The 22043-nt window shown below is 40.4% G+C and overlaps 1 protein-coding gene across 5 annotated transcripts in view; it reads left to right on the forward strand.

Moving 5' to 3' along the window:
* si:dkeyp-23e4.3 (rho GTPase-activating protein 7) overlaps positions 1–22043 on the forward strand; it is a 102159-nt gene that overhangs the window by 47674 nt on the left and 32442 nt on the right. Inside the window, exon 1 of one of the 5 annotated variants that reach the window (XM_056396932.1) lies at positions 9379–9879. The exons of the other annotated variants lie outside the window; for them this stretch is intronic. Coding sequence (XP_056252907.1) covers positions 9867–9879 — 13 coding nt within the window. The 5' untranslated portion in view covers positions 9379–9866. Of the gene's footprint in view, positions 1–9378; positions 9880–22043 lie in introns of those variants that run through there. 5 annotated transcript variants of the gene reach the window in all.

The following is a 22043-nucleotide window of genomic DNA, read 5'->3' on the forward strand; positions in this document are numbered from 1 at the left end:
TGGAGTGGGACTTCCTGATGGGAACACCCTGTGAACACTGACCAAAGTGACCTTGACCAGGTTTCTATTCATGGCTCTGAACTGAACAACAAGCTGCAGTTTATTTATAGTGCAACAATGCGCTGGAATTAACAGACTATATTTATAGTAATATTTATTCCCAGAGCAAATCATCCAACCTTAAGCATGCAATTAAGGTTTCTTTAACTAATAATATCAATAATGATTGAGGTAACTAGCATTAAGGGTACTCATGGAATGCTAATGATAGCACAGGTGTAAATAGTTAAATAATGACAGCACAGGTGTAAATAGTAGCACTGTTGATAGCCTAAAGTATAAATACACTGAAGATAGCACAGATGCAAACAGTAAATGTCATGATAGCACAGGTGTAAATAGTAAAAGTCCTGACAGAACAGATGTAAATTGTTAAGGTGAAGATAGCACAGGTGTAAATAGTAAAAGTGATGATGGCACCAATGTAAACAGTAAATGTGATGATAGCACAGGTGTAAATAGTAAAAGTGATGATGGCAGTGGTGTAAAATTCAAAGAAAACACTTGTTAATAAATTGATTTATTGCTGTAGAGAAAGTGTTTTAGATATTTTTGGACGTTTCATGCCCGTTCTCTGTTTTTGAGGACATGCATGAGCCACAGTAGCTCCAGGTTCGGCTTCTCTCCCTCCACCCCTGGTCTTTGGTCAGAGGAGGATGTCAAACATTACACCAGTGTAGGCCAACTGTCACAACTGGTGTTTAGAGGAATCGTGGAACAATAATGGTGCTGAAAGCCTGATAATAACATCTCTGAACATGGTGCCAGAGGCTCTGCTGACCCTTGGCAAAATCCCCGGGTTTCCATCCACTGCCCAGAACAAAGCAACAGAGAACACTTTATTTATAGTGTGGTGTCAACAAGTACAGTTGGAAGGCTCAGCTGTGGGGCGTCCCAGTGACTCAGCGGGATAAGGCGCTGTTGAACTGGGCGTCAGATGCTGTGAGGCAGAGTATAAATCTTTTATGAGCTTGAATTCTATCCGGCTTTTTCTGTTTCTCTTTCTTGTATCTGTGTTCAGGATTATTTATTCACTTTTATTATTTCAATATTCAATTTTAATCGCATTTCTCATAGTTCTTCTTTGGTATTGATCTTTTTACATTTTAAAAGCATGTTTAACTTTCTTTTTTTTTTAAAGGACTCTTTGCATTTATTTTCTAGTAACTTTTACATGAGACGAGTATTTGGACGTTTCTCAAGCAAAAAGGGTAATTTTAGCAAATCACTACTGATTTTAATGTCAATATATTAATTATTTTTGCTTTTCATCCTTAATTATCTGAGGAACTTTCCTGGTTGTGTATGCTGCTTTCAAATATGTGCAGATACTCACATCTGCCCGGTCTTAATACACTCCTCTACGGCTGGCTATTCATCAGAAAGACACATGGCTGACAGTATGGTAATGTTCGGGTTTTAGCATGGAAATAAGAACGAACTCTATAAGGAGATAACAAGATGGCAAGAAGAAAGTAATCCATCAAGTAAATCCCCAAACAGCCATTTCTGCTTGTTATATCAACAACACTGGAGATGAAGCTGAATGGGGCGTTTTATAACAAACAGCTTCCATCTATCAGTTAACTGAACACCAGTTGGTTCTTTTTATTTTTGGTCTTATTTAATTTGATCACCCCCACCCCACCCCCTCTCTTTCCTCCCAATTTGGAGAACCTCATTTGGCATTGACTTAATTCTTGTCAGTGCTAAGTGTGTCGTTCGCCTGGAGACAGACAGAAGCTGCCTCCATGACAATTAGGGTTCGTAGCATTTCAAACTGAATAGTGTAGGAGCATTTAATAGTTTTGTGGCAGTTTTTCATGTGTATGTGATGGCTGTCCAAACGTTTGATCACTTTATAGGTTTAGATTCATATCCATCACACAACACACAGTGTATCACCACTGCTGCACAGTGGCACGGCAAATATATGAAAGAGCTTAATGTCCCATCAAGGAGATCAAAGCAAATGCAAAGCAGTGAGTCTTGGTATCTTTTAAAGGTCCCATATATTCTAAAGGTAGATGTCCTAGTGTTGTTTGATTATAGATCAGGTCTAGCTTCTATATTAATACTGTGAAAGTATCAAAGCCTCAGTCCACAGAGAAATGCACACAGCCTGTATTCAGAAACTGAGCCTTAAAACCAGCCGTCAGGACTTCTGGAACTTTGTGATGTCACAACAAAGCAGTCACCAAGCCCCGCCCACCTGGAACCACCATCCAAACCTTTCAGGATTTGGTTTCTCTGAGTGTTTGACCTGACATCTGCTATATTTTTATTGGATCATTAAGAAAACAGTCAGCCAATCAGAAGAGAGGTTCAGAGCCTCCTCTCCTCTGATTGGCTCACCGACCTGTTGTTACTAGAGCTCCAGAGAGAAGCCTGAGAGAGGAGATGTAAAAACACTGAGATGGTTTTTATATCTGCTTATGGATCAACACAAGAAAAGTGTCAAATAATTTCTTATAGTTTAAGCGACATGACAAACAAATCACAAGATTGTCACTTCACTTAAAAAAAAACAGAAAATAATAATTTTGCTCCTCAGCTGCCAGTTTCTTCCACTCTCTACCTTTCACACTGCACAGGTAGCATTTCAGTCGAGGTCTGTGAATCAAGAAAGCTGCGTAGAGCTCCACACGCTGCCGCTGAACTGACGACCTTTAAGACAATACACGGAGCTTGCCAATCAAAAACATCAGTCGAAAGAGCTTTAAGTTGTGCAGGTGTTGTGTTGTTGGGGCAGCATGAATGTGGTCCTTCTACAAAATGTTTTCTTCTTACAAAAACAAACCAAAGATGGTGTGACGTCTGCAGTGGTGTTTTGGTGAAAGCAATAAAGAAAGAAGTAAAGGTTAGAAGCTGTAGGAGCTGTATTGTCTGTGCTGATGGAGAGGAATTTAACATCTCCATTTAACTGCTTTTAAAGAAGCTTATTCTTACTTTTTTTAAAAGGAAAAACAAAATACCAGAAAACAGCTTTTTACGTTTTAGTATTTCATAGCTTCTTTGATTTTCGTGTGGTTATTAAATTCAAGGCTCTTCATTCACTCACTTCCTCACATACATAACAACTGGATATCTGAACTCCAGACCTCTTGGTGATTTTCTTTCCCAGTTGTACAGAGACGAAGGCTGTTTGCACTTCGCCCTTTTGGGCAATTGTGAATTTAGATAAACAGCACGTCGGGTTTTGTATCACAGGAAGACATGTTAGTGTTTTGTAATATTTTCTTGACGACTACTCAAAGATATCAGAAACTCTTTTCTTGCAGTGACAAACAGCTAAAATAAAACAGGAGGGACGTACAAATGAAACACAAAATTTATTCCCTTCGAATCCACAGACGGCTCAGAATCCAGATATGGATCATTTGGCAAAACATAACTGCAGAGTTTGGATATGACACAACAACACTGGCAAGGAAATAAGGGCCCAGAAAGTCTGCTGTGTTTGCTCCAACCATTGGTTTTAGGAGGTGTAGTCCTCATAAAGACACTTTCCAAATGAACTGTGTGTGGACGGCCCATTACTTCAGACTCTTAGATCATTCCTAAGTGCTAATAAAGAGCATCTCTAATCAGATTCCCAATAAAGTGATAGTGAAGTCCATGGGAGTCTGCTTGAGTCAGGGGCTGGCCCTGCAAAGTCAAACAATACAATGAATGTTTACCTCCACCAAAGAAGAAGAAAGCATTTAATCAAGACATTGATTCCTGTGAGGACGCTGTGGTCGTTCTGTTTTTCTTAGGCAGGAATGATGGCCGCAACGTTCATGCTGTTACTTAAATTACACAGAGAGACAGAAGGCGATTAGTTATGATGTGTAAATTAAGTCAGTATTTATTGGATAGAATATGCCATCGTTCTAATTCAAAAAACGTAGCACAGATGTATGTCGTGCTGGCAGCCACAGAATTGACGACTCGGGTAGTGGAGAGATTTATTTAATTACCCCAGCCTGCTACCCTGAAAGAGGCAGCTTGAGAAACAAAATCACTTAGTGCTGTTTTTCACTGCAAAGCTTTAAAGAAATCTGGTGCTGGCTGTCTTTGTGCTGAAATATATTTGGGAGGGATTTCTAAGAAAGTTTTTACAGATATCCTGATTATATCCAATCCACACCACCACACTGGTGTCCTCAACAAAGTGTACCATAGAAGTAAGTGTCTTTTCCAAGAGATATTGGTATTATTTTCCAAAAAAAACTACTACCTAAACCGTGTGTCAAGTCTTGTAAAAAATAAACTATCAGGATTTGTTGGACATCAATTGGCTCAGGAGCAGAGAAAGCCTTTTGAAATGTGATCCCCTCGTAACCCCTTTGCAACTCAAACCTCAAACAAGTCTTCAAACCTTTCTCGTTTCCGTCCATAGATAAACTTTACTATAGCACAAAAGTTATCATTTTTGTCTCCTGGTCTGCCAAGCTGTGGTTAAGGTTTAGGCCAAACCCCCCCCCCCCCAAACTTCAGAGGTTTTGCAGCGGCAACATCACACTACCAACCCCTTGAGACTCAACCGTCTTTATTCATACAACCGACGCCAGCCCCTTTTATAGTGAATGTAGTGTAGTAAGCCAACATTGATCAGCAGGATACCTCTACTGATCTACAGCACTGTGCAAAAGTTTTTAAGCACTTCAGATGTTTAGATTCTTATCCATCACGCAACAGAAGGATGGACTCTATAAGGAGATAACAAGATGCCAAGAAGAAAGCAATCCATCAAGTAAATCCCCAAACAGCCATTTCTACCTCTTACATCAACAGCACTGGAGATGAAGCTGAATGGGCCATTTTGTAGCCAACAGATTTCATCTATCAATTAACTGAACTTGAGTCTGTGCTTCAAACTTCAACACTTTTTTGTCTTGTTTTTTTGATTAGTTTCTCCCCTTTTGTGGCTTCGACTTTGTTCTTGTCAAAGTTGTTGCTGTTCTCCTGGAGAGTGCCGGAGTAGAAACAGGCGCTACCTCCCTGACTAACAGGGTTCATAGCATTGGAGCATTTAATGTTTTTTATATTTTTCGTGGCTGTTTTTTCCGTCACTGTTTTTCACACATGTACAGTGGTAGTGCAAATGTTTCTAGGCAGTTTAGATGATTAGCTTCTTGTCTATTAAACTATATCATTAGGAAGCGTCTGATTGGTCCCAGAATGGTTCTGCAGCAGGACAACAAGCTCGAACATACAGAGTCATAAAGAGTTATCTTCCTGCACCACAGAGCCCTGATCTCAGCGTCGTGGAGTCAGTCTGGGATCACATGATTAAATCACAGACTAAATCCACAGAAGAACTGTGGCAGGTTCTCCAAGATGCTGGAACAACCGACCTGACAAGTACCTGAAGAGAATGGGTGCTCGTTCAAAGACAAACTCTGATACTGATGTAGCTTTTCTTTCTCTTTTCAGATAAATAAAAAACAACCTGACTTCACTTTTGGTGCCTAAAACATTTACACAGTACTGTATATCTAACCAAAACAACAAACTTTGACAGTGCATTAAAAAAGTAATTCCTATGTAATGAAAAATGGAAGTCGTATTTATTGTAAATAAATAAATAATACACATTTCTTTTTGAGCATGCTGGCAGCAAGGCTTCAGGGATGGCAGTGTCAGTTTCTATGGTCGCTCAGTCCACCAGAAACCAGTAAATATTTCAACTATTTTTCAGACATTCATGGTCCCCAGAGGTTGAATCCTACTGGCTTTAGTGATACCCTGACTTTTCCTCTGGTGCCTCCACGACATTGGTGATTTTGAGTGAAATATCTCACCAACTGTTGGATGGATTGCCATGAAAGTAGTGCCAGTTATCAATTCTTGCTATTCCTGCTAAAACTATTTATCTGTCGATCGCTGCACGTCCTAAAATAGATAGTGAAATAATGAGTCACTGTCACGGCAGATGAGCTGATAACAGAGGACGCTGTGAACAGGGTGTGTGTTCACAAGAGAGCAGAGGAGTTTTGATTAGAGGTTTTTGAGTCACGAATTCAGTGTTTACAGTTTCTCTGAGCCAAAGATGACGTCTTCAGGTTGTTTGTTTTGTCTGAGCAACAGAGATATTCAGTTTACAATGACAACACAGAGGAAAGAAGCAAATCCTCAAGTCGGAGAAGCTGGAAAATGACTTGATTCAATGACTAATCATCTACTTTTTTATGTTTTAATACTGGCTTTTGGGCTGAAAATCTGTGCGGTAATCTATGTGTAGTAGATATACAGAGAAAGGCAAATTTACACTGTCTGAATCACCAAACTCTCTCTCTCTCTCTCTCTCTCTCTCTCTCTCTCACTCACTCTCACACACACACACACACACACACACACACACACAGATGAAGTGATGGGTCGTGTAGAGTGTGTGCTGCAGTGTTGAGAGCAGAGGCCACTTCCTGTCCCGCTGCATCGGAAATACCAGCCCTGAAGCCTCTGAGGCTGGATTCAGATTAGACTACAAACACTCGCGTACACATTCACACTTTAAGTAAACTCAACCACGCGCACGCCCCAGAGCAACACACGCGAACAGCAGCAGAGCTCAATGCAGCACCAGCACATCTCAGTAGCTGCCTAACCTCAAACACCAAAACACACACACACACACACACACCACACATATATGTACACACTCGTACACACATCGCACACAAACACCCACACGCACAAAAAAAAAAAAAAAGTCCCATCCGCTGGGAGTATTGTTGGATTCTTCCTCCTCTGACGCCCGAGAGGCTCTTGCTTGGGAAAAGGAAACGCAGTCTTGTGTAACCTTTATACACAGCAGAGACAGAGAGAGTCTTTTTGTTGGCAGCGCCAGAGGTCAGGCCCTGAGCTCCGCTTTAATCCTGATTTCTACAGTCAACATCTTGTCAGCTCCAGAGACCGAAGGCCTTTCTCCTGCGTGACATTGGGAGGAGCGTTTCACTGCGAGCAGATGAATACATACGTGCAAGTGCAATCAAAATAGATTGGAGAGCACTTGTATATTTTTAGTCTGCACAGAGTGGAGAAGAAGTTATCATTACAGCTGCATTAATCAATATTTTTTATATCTAATGTCAAAGATTATCAGATTATCATCAGACTATAGTTCCCCTCAGCTCTACTGAGTGTTTTTAGTCTATTTTTAAATCAGTGTTTTGTTTTATGGCTCTCAGTGTTTGTGTTTGGTTCACTCTTGGCTTTTCTCAAGCTTGTTTCCAGCAGCTGTTTTTCAGCGGTAAAGGCTCTCATGCACCCAGTGTGCATCACCTTCCCCCGGGAGCAGCAGACTTAAAGGTCCCATGTAGTATAAAGGTAGATGTCCATGTCTAGGTTCTATATTAATACTGTGAAAGTGTCAAAGCGCTCAGTAACGACAAACAAGTTTCCCTCCGAAACCAACTTCATGAAAAACACACACCCTCAGGCAGTGGCTCAGGAGGTCGAGCGGGTCATCCACTTATCAAAAAGGTTGACACGTCCTTGGGCGAAATACTGAACCCCAAACTGCCTCTGATGGCTGATCCATCAGTGTATGAGTGTGTGTAGAAGTGCTGTATTAATGTGTGTGTGAATGAGTGAATGTGGTCTAATTGCCTTGTAGAGACGCTATCAAACAGTTGTTGCATCTTGTGACGGGATCACACCGGCCGTGATGCACATGAGTGCTCAGCAGTGATTACAGCATGGGACCACGCCCATCAGCTACACACCTGTTGAGTCTTGTGACTGCATCTTACGGTTGTGACGCTATTGCGACGACGAAATCTGTCCGAAGACATAAACAGCTGCCTAAAGTCTAAAACCCTCGTCTCAGCCTGTCTCTGACTGTGTCCGTCTGCAGCTTGGTGCTGGGCAGGTACAGAACAGAAACAGCTGCTTGATGCTGCTGGATACAAGGTTGATGAGAGTAGGGAGACTGAACTGTACAGAAAATGTGCCAAAACTATGAAGTAAAAGAGACTGAAAAAGCTTCAAACAGCTGACAAATTGGTGATTAATTCTTCATGAGTTTGTCATTGAGAGTGACGCCTTTCACATTAGTGTAATCGTATGATTTGTCGTTAATATAAACCACTTTGGGAAATCACATCTTGCTTCACTACCAAACATAAACACACGTGTTTGAGTGCGTTCGTGTTTCTGAGAGGGCGATGCCCCTCCTCGAAGAGCTCCGAAGCTCCCGACCTGAAAGCCTGTTGAGTTCCTCAGTAAGACCTCTGCATCCATGTGTATGTACGTCAGTGGGATGTGACGCTGCCAAATGCCCCAAATGTTTCCGTAAATCACAGACGTTGTAAATTATCAGAGTAAATATGAAGCAGGCGATAGAACTGATTGAGGGGGAAACTGCTGCTTGGTCTGTTCACAACAGCTGCTGCTGCTGCTGTCGGGGATGGAGATCACACACACACACACACACACACGCGAGCGCATTACAATTAACCAGTTAGAATCAGACAGGGTCATTTGATTGGCGATATTACCTCAACATTGTTGTTGTCATGGCAGCAGAATGCAGGAAATACCTTTTTGACTGTAATGTTGTGGCTGTACTATGTTGTATAACGTGTATTACACACCCCCTGGGCTTTAACCCATAAAACCAACTTATCAGGCCTCTGACATCTTCTCAGAAATGTTTCCCTCCGACCTCTTCCTCTCTCTTTTTCGACTCTTCCTCCTCTTGCTCTGCGACTCCCGGCGGACTGTGGAAAAAGTCCATTAGTTGTTTACATACTCCCATTTTCTCCTCCTCCACTTGTGAATTAATGTAGCGAATCACGCAGACCGCTCTCCTCTCCTCTCCCCTCCTCTCCTCCGAGGGAGTTATTCACATTTAAAAGCCCATAATCAAACACCTACGCATTAAATGGAAGGCCATTAATGCTAATGGTATACCTTGGACTGAGCTCAGATGAAACCTTGAAGAACTACACACTATTAGGGCACGGCAAGGACTTTATCCTCCTTGATTTGAGTCGGGTATGTCTTTCATTTCATCTGAGGTGATGAGAAGGTCAGAGATCGGAGCAGTTGGGAAGTATTCAATCTCAAAGAGGAGAGAAATTCATCTCGTTAATTTCCTCTCTTTCTCTTTGCAAATTTACCACCTACCAAGTGTTGTGATGCAGAGCCTGAGCAGAGGAGATTATTGATTTGTATTGTGAGTTTCACCGCAAACCTCATTTCACTCTCCGAACAGCCTGATTCAAATTATACTATTTTAGTAAGGGGGGAAAAAAAAAACACAAATTGCCAGGTTGGAAGCTGCCCTGTGGAAATCTGTGGTCACTCTTGTACCAAGTGGGCAGCCAGCTCACTGTGGGATCCATCATTTCCTCTCAGGGAGGGTCAGCAACATTCACCCTCTCCAGATTTTATCTCCCAGATTTCACCAGCCTGTCCACGACTTCTTCCACATCTCGTTCCGTCACAGAAATTACAAAGTAATTTCAGCCTCCCCCAGGCAGGCGCTCGGGTGTCTGAAGTGTTTCCCTTGGGTTATTTTTAGGACATCCCCCTCCTGGTGGTTCAGATGGTCCGGTCTAGGCCAGAGGAAGGGGAGTGGTAGGGGAAAGGGGAAATCTTCAACAATGACTTCATTAACACGATGCCCAACATGACCAGCACAACTGGACTTTACTGCTCCGTTACAACTCTGGATATATGACCTTTCCTTTTGGATTTAATTCTTTAAAACTCTCTAATTCTTTTCATCTGCGCCCACATCACTTCTAATGGGTGACATGGAAGTTTGCTAAAAGTTTCCCGCCCCTCATCCAAGACTTCAGACCTTCAGAAGCATGTTGATCACAAGTGAGTACATGTTGAGTTACATCTCCTGTGTTGTGTTACATGACAGACAGGGAGATAATGAGAACCCCAGCTTTTCAATTCTGTCTGTTTTCTTTTTGATGACAATTGACAATTGGTGCTTGATGACATTCATTAAGTTGATGATTGCTAATTAGCTTATTGAGTTGTATTTAATGAGGACCTAATTGAGCCTTGATTGGAGTGAATATGGCTTCTGGTGGAGGTAATTTTTACAACTCATTTTTTGAGTAAATACTGTATCAGCGGTGAAAATCAAAGTGTAATAGGGTTTTTTCTTCATTCATGAGGCAAAAAAAAAAAAAGGAATTTGAAGCACTCCAGTATCGACTGAGAGTTCTTTATTGTTTGAAAGCCGTGGGCCTGAAAACATCATGAGAGCGGTTTTGAACTCTGGTAGAATAAAAGCTTTTTCTCTGGCAGGAAGAGCGTAGGAATCGCTCTGAATGTGCGTGGGTTACTTTCAAAATGTCACATATTGGAGAGGACTGATCACCCGCTAAAGAAAACTGAGAAAACTCCAACTCTATTATATGAGTTTTGTCTAAAAACTTTAAAATACACACCTGTATGTGAAGCAGTGCATTACTGTATGTAAATTATATTTAAATTAATCAAAAACTAATGCCTTTATTTTGAAATATGTGACCTGATATCTGCAGTTTTGGTTTTAGTCTTGTCTTTTTGCTTCCAAAGGTAACATCTGTGGACATTACATAACATGTAGTAGTCTTTGAAACCTTCTCACCATGTTGTGTGACAGTGAATGTGAGTGAACATGGTGTTAAAAGCTGAGCTTAATCATCATACATCAATATATATGGAAGAAGGGGTTAAAAATCTTTTTCAATTAGCAGCAAATAAAACTTTTTTCTATCCAAATTGTTATCTACTGTATTTTTAGTGACTTGAATGTAAATAAATGTGAGGCATAAAAGCAAAATAAAACATAACATAATTAGTAGCTGACTGGATTGTTTAGTAAGATCAAGACAGTGAGTTTTCCTTGTCAAGACCTTAGTTGCATTGCATTCTGGTCCATTTCCTGCTCAGCTCATGTAGCAGCGTGCTTCTTCAACGGTGGATTATTTTTTAAGATGGTAGCTTTAGTATGAAACCCACACTCTTTGATTCTGACACCGAATCTCGATTCTCAATGTGATGCTGTTGACAGTTTGATAGCTCAAAGTGTTTGGTGTGAGCAAACTACTCTGTAGGTGCTGGTGTCACTTAATCTTCCTTTTACCAGATATTCGTCAGAACAGTCCTAGAAAAACAAAGTACAGTAGGTGGTATCTCATAAATAATAATATATCAGAGGACTTTTTTCTTCTTTTTTTTTTTCAAAAACAGCTTAACTTTGGTGTATTTTTAAAACTGTGCAGTCAAACCCCACGCTCATCAAGAGCTCCGTTGGTGTTAGTTTCTCCTGAACAGTTAATGAGCTGCGCTTGTTTCTACCTAACTGCACAAGTGGCTCATTAACTATGAAAAATTTAAACACCTACAGGACAACTTAAACTTTCAGATTCACTGTAGAGGTGAGAAATTTTGCAGCTCAAACTATCCAAGATGTTTTTCCTCGCTGAATAATTTAGCGATACCTGATTAATAACATCAAGACTTTCTCACTTCTTTTGTTCATTAAAGTTACTGAGAGAGTTACAAGGTGCGGAAAACAACCCAGTCATGGTTACATTAAAAATTTCATTACTATAAAGAATGTTTTTTATGTCAACACAGGTGGACCGTCCACCAACTACTTATGTTAGATAATGTAACTAATGTTATGTAATGTAACTAAAACCTTAGCTAATGTAACTAATGTTATGTAACGTAACTAAAACCTTAGCTAATGTAACTAATGTTATGTAATGTAACTAAAACCTTAGCTAATGTAACTAATGTTATGTAACGTAACTAAAACCTTAGCTAATGTAACTAATGTTAGCTAACGTAACTAAAACCTTAGCTAATGTAACTAATGTTAGCTAACGTAACTAAAACCTTAGCTAATGTAACTAATGTTATGTAATGTAACTAAAACCTTAGCTAATGTAACTAATGTTATGTAACGTAACTAAAACCTTAGCTAATGTAACTAATGTTAGCTAACGTAACTAAAACCTTAGCTAATGTAACTAATGTTAGCTAACGTAACTAAAACCTTAGCTAATGTAACTAATGTTATGTAACGTAACTAAAACCTTAGCTAATGTAACTAATGTTAGCTAACGTAACTTTTGCGAGTTGGCCGAAGGAAAATTAAACTCTTGGCTCTTTGGTGAATGTATTCTCGTCTTGTCGGGCTGGCATTACGAGCTTAGCTTAAAGGAGCTATTTGTTAGTTTTTATGGTTACAAAATCCACCTACTACCACCTATGAAGCTCACTAATTAGTAGATTACATAATTTCTTCTCATTTACGTTTAATCTGTGAGCAGTTGCCAGGAAGTTACTGGTCCCATCCAAGACATGATCCTGCACATAAACAGCAAACCGTCATTTTAACACTCTGATCTTTTACACAAGCGAGTTATAATATGTTAAACAGTTAGCTTTACTGGTGCTGCTATAATACATTTGGTCAGGGCCAGAGTAGCTGATCCCCCCCCCCCCCCCCTCCCCCCCCATTCCCAGGCCTTGTACCAAGCTAAGATAAATGGCTGCTGACTGTGGCTTAACATTTGATGGACAGAGTGGTATCGATCTTCACATCTAACTCCCTGCCAGAAAGTGAGTAAGCACATTTCCCAAAATGTCAAACTATTCCTTTAAGCATATTATATCAATAGGTTCATCTAAATCTTCTTTGCTTGAATGCTAATCCTGAGCTTCACAGACACCAACGCAAAAACTTGTGAGCTCACTTTGTAGCTGAACCACCTCTGCTGAATAACGTGAGCTTTTATTAAGCGGAGGTCAAGTGAATGTAGAATGAAATCTGCAGCTGCATTCATACTTCAGATTAATGCAGAAACAGGTCCAGATGGATAATCAAGTGGACATTTCTCATACTTGTGTTTTTTCCATCAGTTTTCCATTAGATGCAAAGGCATCTAGAAAAGTTCATAGTGATGTCTCAACAATCATATAACTCCTAAATCATCTCTTGTGCAGCCTGAATAAAATGATGAATGTGAAAACTGGTAGAGGACGAGCTTAATTGCCTGCAGAGTCATTCTGGCCATTTCCTCACTGACAACGCCTAAATTCAAGCGGATGACGAACGGAGCCTTCCCACACCACAAATGGTAAAGCAAGAGTATGTGTGCTGCCCCTGCGAGACGATGTAATCACTGTTTTTTTAGGCAACTCGGCTGATTCTGACCATGACACAGAACTGCAGGGTCAGTCTTTCCAAAAAAGTTTATATAATTCAATCCGACTGGTAAAAACACACAAAACTTTTTGGTAGGTAAGATTCTCAGGAGCTGTTGGCAGATGACCTGAAGAGCTCGTTTTGGAGGCAGAACAGAGCAGATGAAGTGCTCCGAGATTAAAGAAAATAAAGAAATCTTCTCCCTCCGTGTTTTGCTTGGCCCGGTGACAGCTGGTTTGTTGCCCGGGAGCACATTACGGGGCTGTGTCATATCTGTTTCTACGAAATGCCCCTGTAGTCCCTCCAATTTGCATCATGGTAACCTGAGACTATACTCATCTGAGCTCAGTGAAGCCATCTTTCCACTGGCACCGAGGCTCAGGACGGACTGTTGTTAGCAACGGACGGCAACAGTGCACGGGAGTTATGATACTGTACCTGGGTATGAGCTAATGCAGCTATACCTGCCAGCTGAGGGTGAGGCAGGTCATGCTCAGTGTGTGTGTGTGTGTGTGTGTGTGTGTGTGTGTGTGTGTGTGTGTGTGTGTGTGTGTGTGTGTGTGTGTGTGTGTGTGGCTTGGACCCATGAACTTAGATGAAAGATCAGAAATCATTCAAATTATTTGTATAGCACCTAAACCATGAATTCAGATTCATTTAAAGAGGAGGGCCAGAGTGGAACCAGAATAAAGACAAAAACAATCAATAAAAATAGTAAAATTGATTAAAAACAAACATATATAGGAATGCCAAAGGACAAAAACCAATCAGCATATCATATGTGCTTGACCCACAAGAGTCAAAAAGTGGGTAGAAATTTATTTAAAATGACTATTTATATACAAGAAGCCCTACATGTAAAATAAAAAATTGCAATATACATGTGTGTTTGTATGGAAGCTAATGCCAGGTGAATAATTTTAGATTAGAAAGTCTTTATTGTCCCCATGGGGCAATCTGCTTTGCAACAGTAGTCAACACAACGAATACTGGATTATAGATTACAGTCAACATTTCCCAACTTTCCCAGACTTCATCTGTGAGAACCAACGTTACTTTTCTCAAATGTCAAGGATTAAACACAAACTAAAGACAATGACACAGAGATGCATGAAAAGTTCTTTCAACACTGAACATGAACTTGGTCTTTGACAGCTTGATTGACGACCTGTAGTGAGGCTGTTTCCCTGTCTGACTTTGGACTTCTAAAACCTCTTGTGACTGGTTGCAAATTTCTACTGGTAACGAGTGACTTTTCTTTTCCTTCTCGTTTTTATCATCTTTAGAGTTAAAATAAATTAAGCAGTGGAAAAGAAGAATAGATTTTGGTGCAGAGAGATTAGTTTATTCTCTTTTCTGACTTTCAAACTCTCAATTATAGATTGGACTTGTATTATGATGATTATCCGTCCACGAACCTGACCTTTGGCTAACTTCTCTACATGACAAACAGGTGTAGGAGGTTTCTCCAGACTGTGCTGATATCACTTAATCTCCTTCAGTTGGAGGAATGTATAACCTGATTGGAGGGCTGATGTTTCGCAGCAGCTGAAGCTCTCAGAGTCTCAACGCCTGTAACAAAAGGCAGGAGTCAGGATCTTCATCTCTGTGGCCGTTATGACGTTTTCTGTTGCTGTGGCATTTTCTGGGACTGCTCCTGGTTAACGCCGGTCTGTCAGGGTCGTGTTAGGACACGTGTCACTCTGCAGAACTCCTGTTTAAACTTGTCACTTCAGTGTAATTGATTGTGAGACGTGGATTTATTTTATGGCCTGATACTAGATTGTAGATTGCCTTTTTTGTTGTTGGATTATTTTGCTTCCTGTTTGCATTGATCTTTCTCTGGGGGGCTTAACAAAGTCTGACCACTCCTGTGTTTGTCTTTAAAGAAGAAAATGGCAGCATTAGCTTATGGCATTTTATTGTTTACAGAACAAACAGCAAACTAATGTTCAGAAATCAAACTTATACGCCACTGGTTCAAAATGAGAAACCATGGGAAAGGTACTAAAACCCCAACTATGTTCAGACAATGCCAACATGCACGTCATAATTAGATGATTGAATAATTAACAGCTCTTATTGGTCAGAGCTGAAGTGCTTTATTATTCTAACAAGACTGAAGTAAGACGCGGTGACATTAGCTTCCTGAGATCTATTCCTGTGGAAGAATTTAATGAATCACGGCAATTTGTGGGAGTGAATCATCTCTAACAGCACAGTTAATTGCCGATCCACATAAAGGACTTTAACCTCGCCAACACCACAGGCTGCGTGGTTCGTCATTACAAATACAGCCATCAAAACCAACAACACTTTATTTGACGTTATGTTGTAGCACCAGAAATAAAAGCATTCAAGTGCTTACAAATTATATTTAAAAAATCTATTTGCTTGCAGTTTGATTTTAATGATTATTTAATTACAACTAAAGACCATTTCACACCTTAATGAATAATTATTAATGTAAAGCATGTATATCCTGTGGGGATGGCTCTTTGTATGCTTTATGCTTCTGTTATGTTATTATAGTTTAATAGTGGTAGAGGTTGAATCTGGGTGTCCTGAATAAACCAGTGATGATGTTTAGTGTCTGGATTTAAAGGATTTGAGATTTATTGTTCCTGCTGCCACTGTTTGTCTGTATTGGTTTTACTTTGTCATTTGATCTTTGCTCTGTTGCTGTAATCGCTGCCTCTTTCAGGGAGTCATCTACGTGACAGAAATTAATGCAGTGTATTGTTATGGTGGAGAATCACGCGGCTAGAAGGTTAATACGTTTTGACAAGTGTGAGCAGTTTTTTTTTTTGCTGCTTTATACTTGTTACAGTTCATAATGTAATTACTTCTCCTCTCGGGTCATTAATAAGGGGAAGGGGCTCCCTCATGTGCGCACTAACTTAATGCCGTTTCATTCATATGAAAGTTGCTCACCCAGCAGATTTCATAATAATACAAAGAGTAATAATTGACCTTTGCAGTTCCTGTCAACACTTTTACATGTGTGCATTTTATAATGGAGTTATGTGGCAAAATGCGAGAGAGGATTTTCTTGAGTTGTGGTTTATATAAGCTGCTCCAGGCTGATTCAAGTTCATTCAGAGAACTCTTTATATAACAGACCTGTTGCAAATCTCCTCAAACTAATTTCCTCTGGATAATCAAAAAGAAAATCTGTTGTGCAAGCAGGATTATTGCTGGATATCACTCAAGGATCCATCACTGAGATTACCTTGACAGCCTTTTTTTGCACTTGTAATATATGAACGTTTTGCTGATCATAGTCCACATCAGTGAGGTAAAGACGCACCAGCATCTTATTTTTGATTAAAAAAACATTGATTTTTTTTAAATATTAAAGTTGATTTTTGTGCAGCTTTTATCTTCAAGGTTCCTGGTTTGCCCTAAAAAAAATATGTGTCCAGACACAACATACTGCTGCATTGTACACACACTCACAAACACACACACTGTGAGTCACACAGTAGAGTTTGAGTGTTTGCCCCTCCGGCCCTTCGTGACTGCAGACATCTTAACTTTCCCCTTGCCGAGCTGACTGGACTGACAGGGGAATACCATCAGAGAAACAGTGAAAAAGAAGAGGAAAAAATTGCCGGCCGTTTTGACAGCTGACATACCTGTGATCTTCAACCACACCTCTAGAGGCCCCGCAAGACGCTCTCAAGCATCTCCCTGAACTGCAAGCAGAGCAGTGACTTTATCCAGCAACGCCAAGTGTTTAGCGAGGCGTAAAAGTGGTTTGAAAGCCTTCGAACATCAGTTAAATATTGGACTTTGTAGGAATGGGGCTTTTCAGGAATATGGCTGAGAGTGTTTGAGCTTGTTTGGCCTTTTGTGGATGTGGTGAGACACAGTCAGTCAGAGAGCAGAGTTTTCACAAAATTTATTATAGGCTGCACTTCACCAACACCTGGAACACCCACAATGTCAGACACCTTTCTCCATGCATTGTTTTTTATATTTAAGTCTCTGTAAACAAACAGGGAAACGCCGTAAATGATGGCAAAAAGCGCCACTGTAATTATCAATTTCTCCTCTATTGTTCGTGGGAACAAATGTTTGATGGGAACAAAAGTTTACACGGTTGTGTTCTCTAGAGTGGAGCACTTCTACCTTCTGATTGGTTGCCGCGGAACCACGTCATAGCTGATTACATAAAGTTGTTTGAACATGCAGTTAAGTTTCGTTTACATGCGTCATTTCCAGGCAGCTGAAACATGAAGCCAACACTGAAGCACCAAAAACTGCAGTTCCTCTAATTAGGCACTGGCAAGATGGCAACAGTGGATCAGCCCACTCTGAGCTTCAAAAACCACTATTCGGAAACAGAAGCTTCCAAAAACACCAGAGGATAACATACATGCTCTGACAGTTAGCTACAACAATTACACTTTAGCTAGTAAGCTAACAACTATCTATAAACGAACAAAAGTTTTATCCTGTTCACACGCTCATTCATGCTGCTCCCTCACTCATACAGACCAGTGCTCTCTCACCCTCACAGATCATTCAGCAGTTGAACTGATCAGGGATCAGATAAACGCTACAACAGCTCAGTGCACCTACTGTATGAGTGTATGAGTTGAAGTCGCTGAAGCCGCTGTTTCCTTCAGCTTTAAATGAGACGGGAAGATTGACGTCTAATTAAACCGTAATTGCTGAGAAGCTGCCTTTTCGCAGGGAGAATATGCTCTTCCATAGAGCGCTGACTGACACTGTGGGAGGAGTAAAGTGACGGGTGCATTTACATCTTCTCAAAATATGGCTAAATGCATCTCTCATCTCCTCTCAAGGTGGTTGGAGCGATCAGATTTCAGGCCATCTTGAATACTTCTTGGAATTTAAAGCCTTTTTTTTGTATCTGATCTGTGTAACACGCATGAATTGATCACATTTAAAAAGGCGGTTGTGGAAATAGACGACCAATGCTGCTCTTATGTGAGAACTGTTCACAATACACTGACGAAAATTGGAAACTGAAACTCATCTTTTAAAATAAGACAACCAAACTGATATTTAACACAGCAGAATATGAGGTACACAGTTCCTGAACTCACAGTAAAGTACTGACTGTTAATAATTGATAATTAATGATTGATAATGATAATTCACAATCCTAACTCTTGAGGATAATGATGCACATCCCACTGTGACACAAGAGGAATAAAATATTTCGAAAACAACATCAAATCCTTGAGCCATTTAACTGTCTTTTCTGTTGAAGTAATTTGCAGTGATTGCCCCGACAAAAATAAACTTTAATCTTTAAATTACCCTAATTTATGGCAGCAGTAACTCTGTTAGTCCAGGTCAGTGCTTTGGTGTCCAAACAAACATAAACACCCAAACACAAACGGTCCACCGAGCACGTAACCCCCACCATCCCCCAGTTCCTCTCCGCATCCAGGCACACACCATCCAGCTTCCTGGCGCTAGCAGGGTGGAGTGGCCTAATCACACATCCAAATCTCTTATCGGAGCCCAGAGGGGCCAAATCACAACTTCCTCAGAGACAAAGTCATTTGGAAAGGGAAGAGGCCACTGCCTGCTGTGGTCATGCTCAAACCCAGGAGCCCAGTAAGATACAATCACTTACGTAAACGCTTGAGCCGAGCAGAGAGGCCCCTGAATGTGGCAGTTGAGGTCAGTGACCAAAAATGCAGGCGGAGTATAAAGTTAATTGTTGTTTCTGACAGGTGCAGAGTGTTTTGTTTCTCGCTGGAGTCGTAATTCATGTGGTAATTAGGTCCGATACGAATTAGGGTTGTTCTCATGCCTGTGAGTCATTGACTTTTTTCTTATGTGTTGATTTCACCCCGTCCACGTCCGACTGAAATGATTTGTTGTCGTCCAAAGACGTAGTTCCATATTCACACTGTGCCACATTTCCTTCCTCTTACCCCTTTTTTTTATGGGGGTTTTGTTTTTCTAATCAATCGTTCATTACATACCTGGCTGCTCTGATGTCATTTGGTCGGTTTCTACACAATACATTTACATGAAAAATATGTAATAATGCACAAGAGCCATAATTTAAGAGGATAATATACAATTGAGTTGAAGATTTTCACAACATTAAATGTGCAACCAAGTCCATTGTTTTCCTGTATCAAGACAAAAGGGCATTCTCACCGTTTAATTCATTTGTAGCACTATTGGTTTTCTGTCATGTTCAACCTTGAAGTTTTAATGACCTAGCTAGAGTGAGCACTGGCTATGCAAGCTGGCTAACAGTGGCAAGCTAGCACTAAGTTATTAGCTAAGTTATTAGCTGTGCTATCACATTGAATTTACTTTTTTCTAATGCTAATAGATTTTACATTGAATTTGCTTTGACAACACAGGGGATATATGTGAGGAAGAATAAGTTGATAGCTGTAGCTAAAATGTTCGCTAACGTTGTTGTTTAGCAGCGTAGCTAGCCTGTCTTCATTAGCTTGTGCCTCATTCTTTTATTACGATTATTTTTTTCTAGTACTTTCTTGTTCCTAAAACCTGCCGCAGAAATATAAAAAAACTATTTAAAAAATTGTCCCTGATAAATGTACTAGCTATCTACACCTTTACACTACAGATCGCAGCAGTGTTAGCAATTTGACTTAGCATGTTTTAAAGCTAGCAAGGTCAGAAATGTCCTTTGACTTCTGGGGTGAATCAGTGTAAATGGAAAAAAAAGTGCTGATCTGAGTTGAGTTGACACTTCATATACAGAAAAGTGGCTCCAGATATTTCATCTTCCCCCTCTCAGCTCTTTGGTATGCAGGTTGATCTTTGGGTGGTAACAGGGGGAAGGCTTGGTTGGTAAACACGAACATGATGTGTGCAGTTTACTGATCGTGGCCTCTGGGATTTCTGCGTTTTAATGTCTACATTTTTCATTTGTCTTGCTCCTTTTCGGAGTTGCAAAGAGGCCAAGTGCAGCTTTAATATCCAAACACCTTGTAACGTGAGGAATCAGAGAAAATCTACTTTCTCTTTTTGTCCAGGTTTGACTGACTCCTCTGGTTTGCACTCCTTTAACACAGTCATATGCCTACAGCACAACTGTAATCCATTTTTTTCCACAACTGCCCTGGAGTGATTTGGGTCTGAATGCTTTACTCAAGGACCCTGAGATAATTCTATTATTAATAATGATTCTGTTTCCTCACTAAAGTTTTCCCTGCAGGCTTTAAGGACTGTAACCTCAACCCCTTCCAACAGAAGCCTCTTCTCTGAGCTCTGAGCCACTGTTGCCTTAAAGCAGGATATTAGGCCTATTTAAAGTGGAAAACTGGCTTAAATAACTGGAGCTTTTTAACTTGTGACCCTCAAGGTTGCGAAATGGGAGGTTGCTCCGAGTGATGTCGGTGGTGAAAAAAGCGCTACGGCTGCCTTGCTAAGTTCAGGGGCTCTCTCTGTGGTAGATTCACATATCCCTGGATTTACAGAACCTCTCACGGACAAGTGAGACCGCCGCTCAGCAAGCACACTTGATCCCTTTTCTATCTCAAATGTCACAAACCCATCGTGACGCCGGAAAATAGGCTCAGCGCTCTGATGTTTAACCAGCAGGTTATTTGAAGGGTCAGGATATACATACTTATGGTAATTCCTCTGTGTTTTACCACTCCGTCTTTAATTTCCATCCGCTGCTCTTGACTTTTAGTCAGTTTCTCTTTCTGTCTTTCCCGTCTGTCATTCTGAAGATTGCCATATTCGCTGAATCCCTCTTCCCCCCTCCCTCTTTGTTTACATATCTGGACCATCTGCTTTGTGTCATGCTGTTCTCCTGACCCCCGGGGGATCTAGGGGAAACAGCGAGACCACATCATAAGCCAAGTTTCCATCCTGCTGTCAAGTGAATTTTAGGCAAACTTTTGAAAAGTCACAAAGAATAAAATGTGAATTAAGCGCCTTTCATTCATCTTGGCTGAATGAATAAGTAGGCAGTAAAAACACAACCACCAGACAAGAAGTGTTTGAAGAACCGATCAGTCATGGGCAAACTGCTGTTGTTGTTCTTTAGTGTCGGCTAATGTCGGCCATATTTCATGCTGTCTGAATATGAAAACAAGAAATGCCCTTGGCAATATTCTACCCACAACGGTGCCTCTTATGCATGGAGAGAGCAGGTTTAACATTTCAGGGAGGGCTGTGGTGGACAAATATTTTGACTCCCCTCAGAAAATCCACATCCTCTTCTGAGCTTTGCAGCCAGACTGAGAAAATGATTTCTGTTGCAGCTGAATGTAAACATCCTGGATCAACAAAACCTTTTCTTTCTTCTTTTTTTTTTATGCTTCAAGTGACAACGTTTTGTTTTTCTCCACTCAGCCTTTTTCTAACACAGTGTGTCAATTTCCACAAAAATACTTGACTGCAGTCGAGTTTGGTGTCAGTATATTCACATGTACTCCAATGCAAACTAAACGAAACACAATGCAACATTAAACTTTATGGATGACCAATAAGTTTGGAACAGTAGTGATATTATAAATATTGAACAACTCAAATCAAAGGAACAAAAAAAAAGCATACTCCCTGGAGGTCACGAATGTAGGGGGCCGCGCTATAAACACTGAAAAATAAATAGTTAGAAAAAAAATTTAAACCACATAAGCCAAAAGAATATATATTCCTAATTCTTAGAAAAATACATTTTAATTTCAGTTTGACTTTCTAACAAGAAGAAACACATTAGTGCAGCCTGTGCAAACGCAAAGAGATACTATGCAGCCTACCTGGATGTTCTCTCTGGATACTGTCTGAATACTGAGAGTTTGAACAAATACTGATGATGTCAACAGACAGTCCCTCTTCA

This window comes from Seriola aureovittata, chromosome 15 (genome assembly GCF_021018895.1).
Source record: "Seriola aureovittata isolate HTS-2021-v1 ecotype China chromosome 15, ASM2101889v1, whole genome shotgun sequence".
NCBI lineage: Eukaryota > Metazoa > Chordata > Actinopteri > Carangiformes > Carangidae > Seriola > Seriola aureovittata.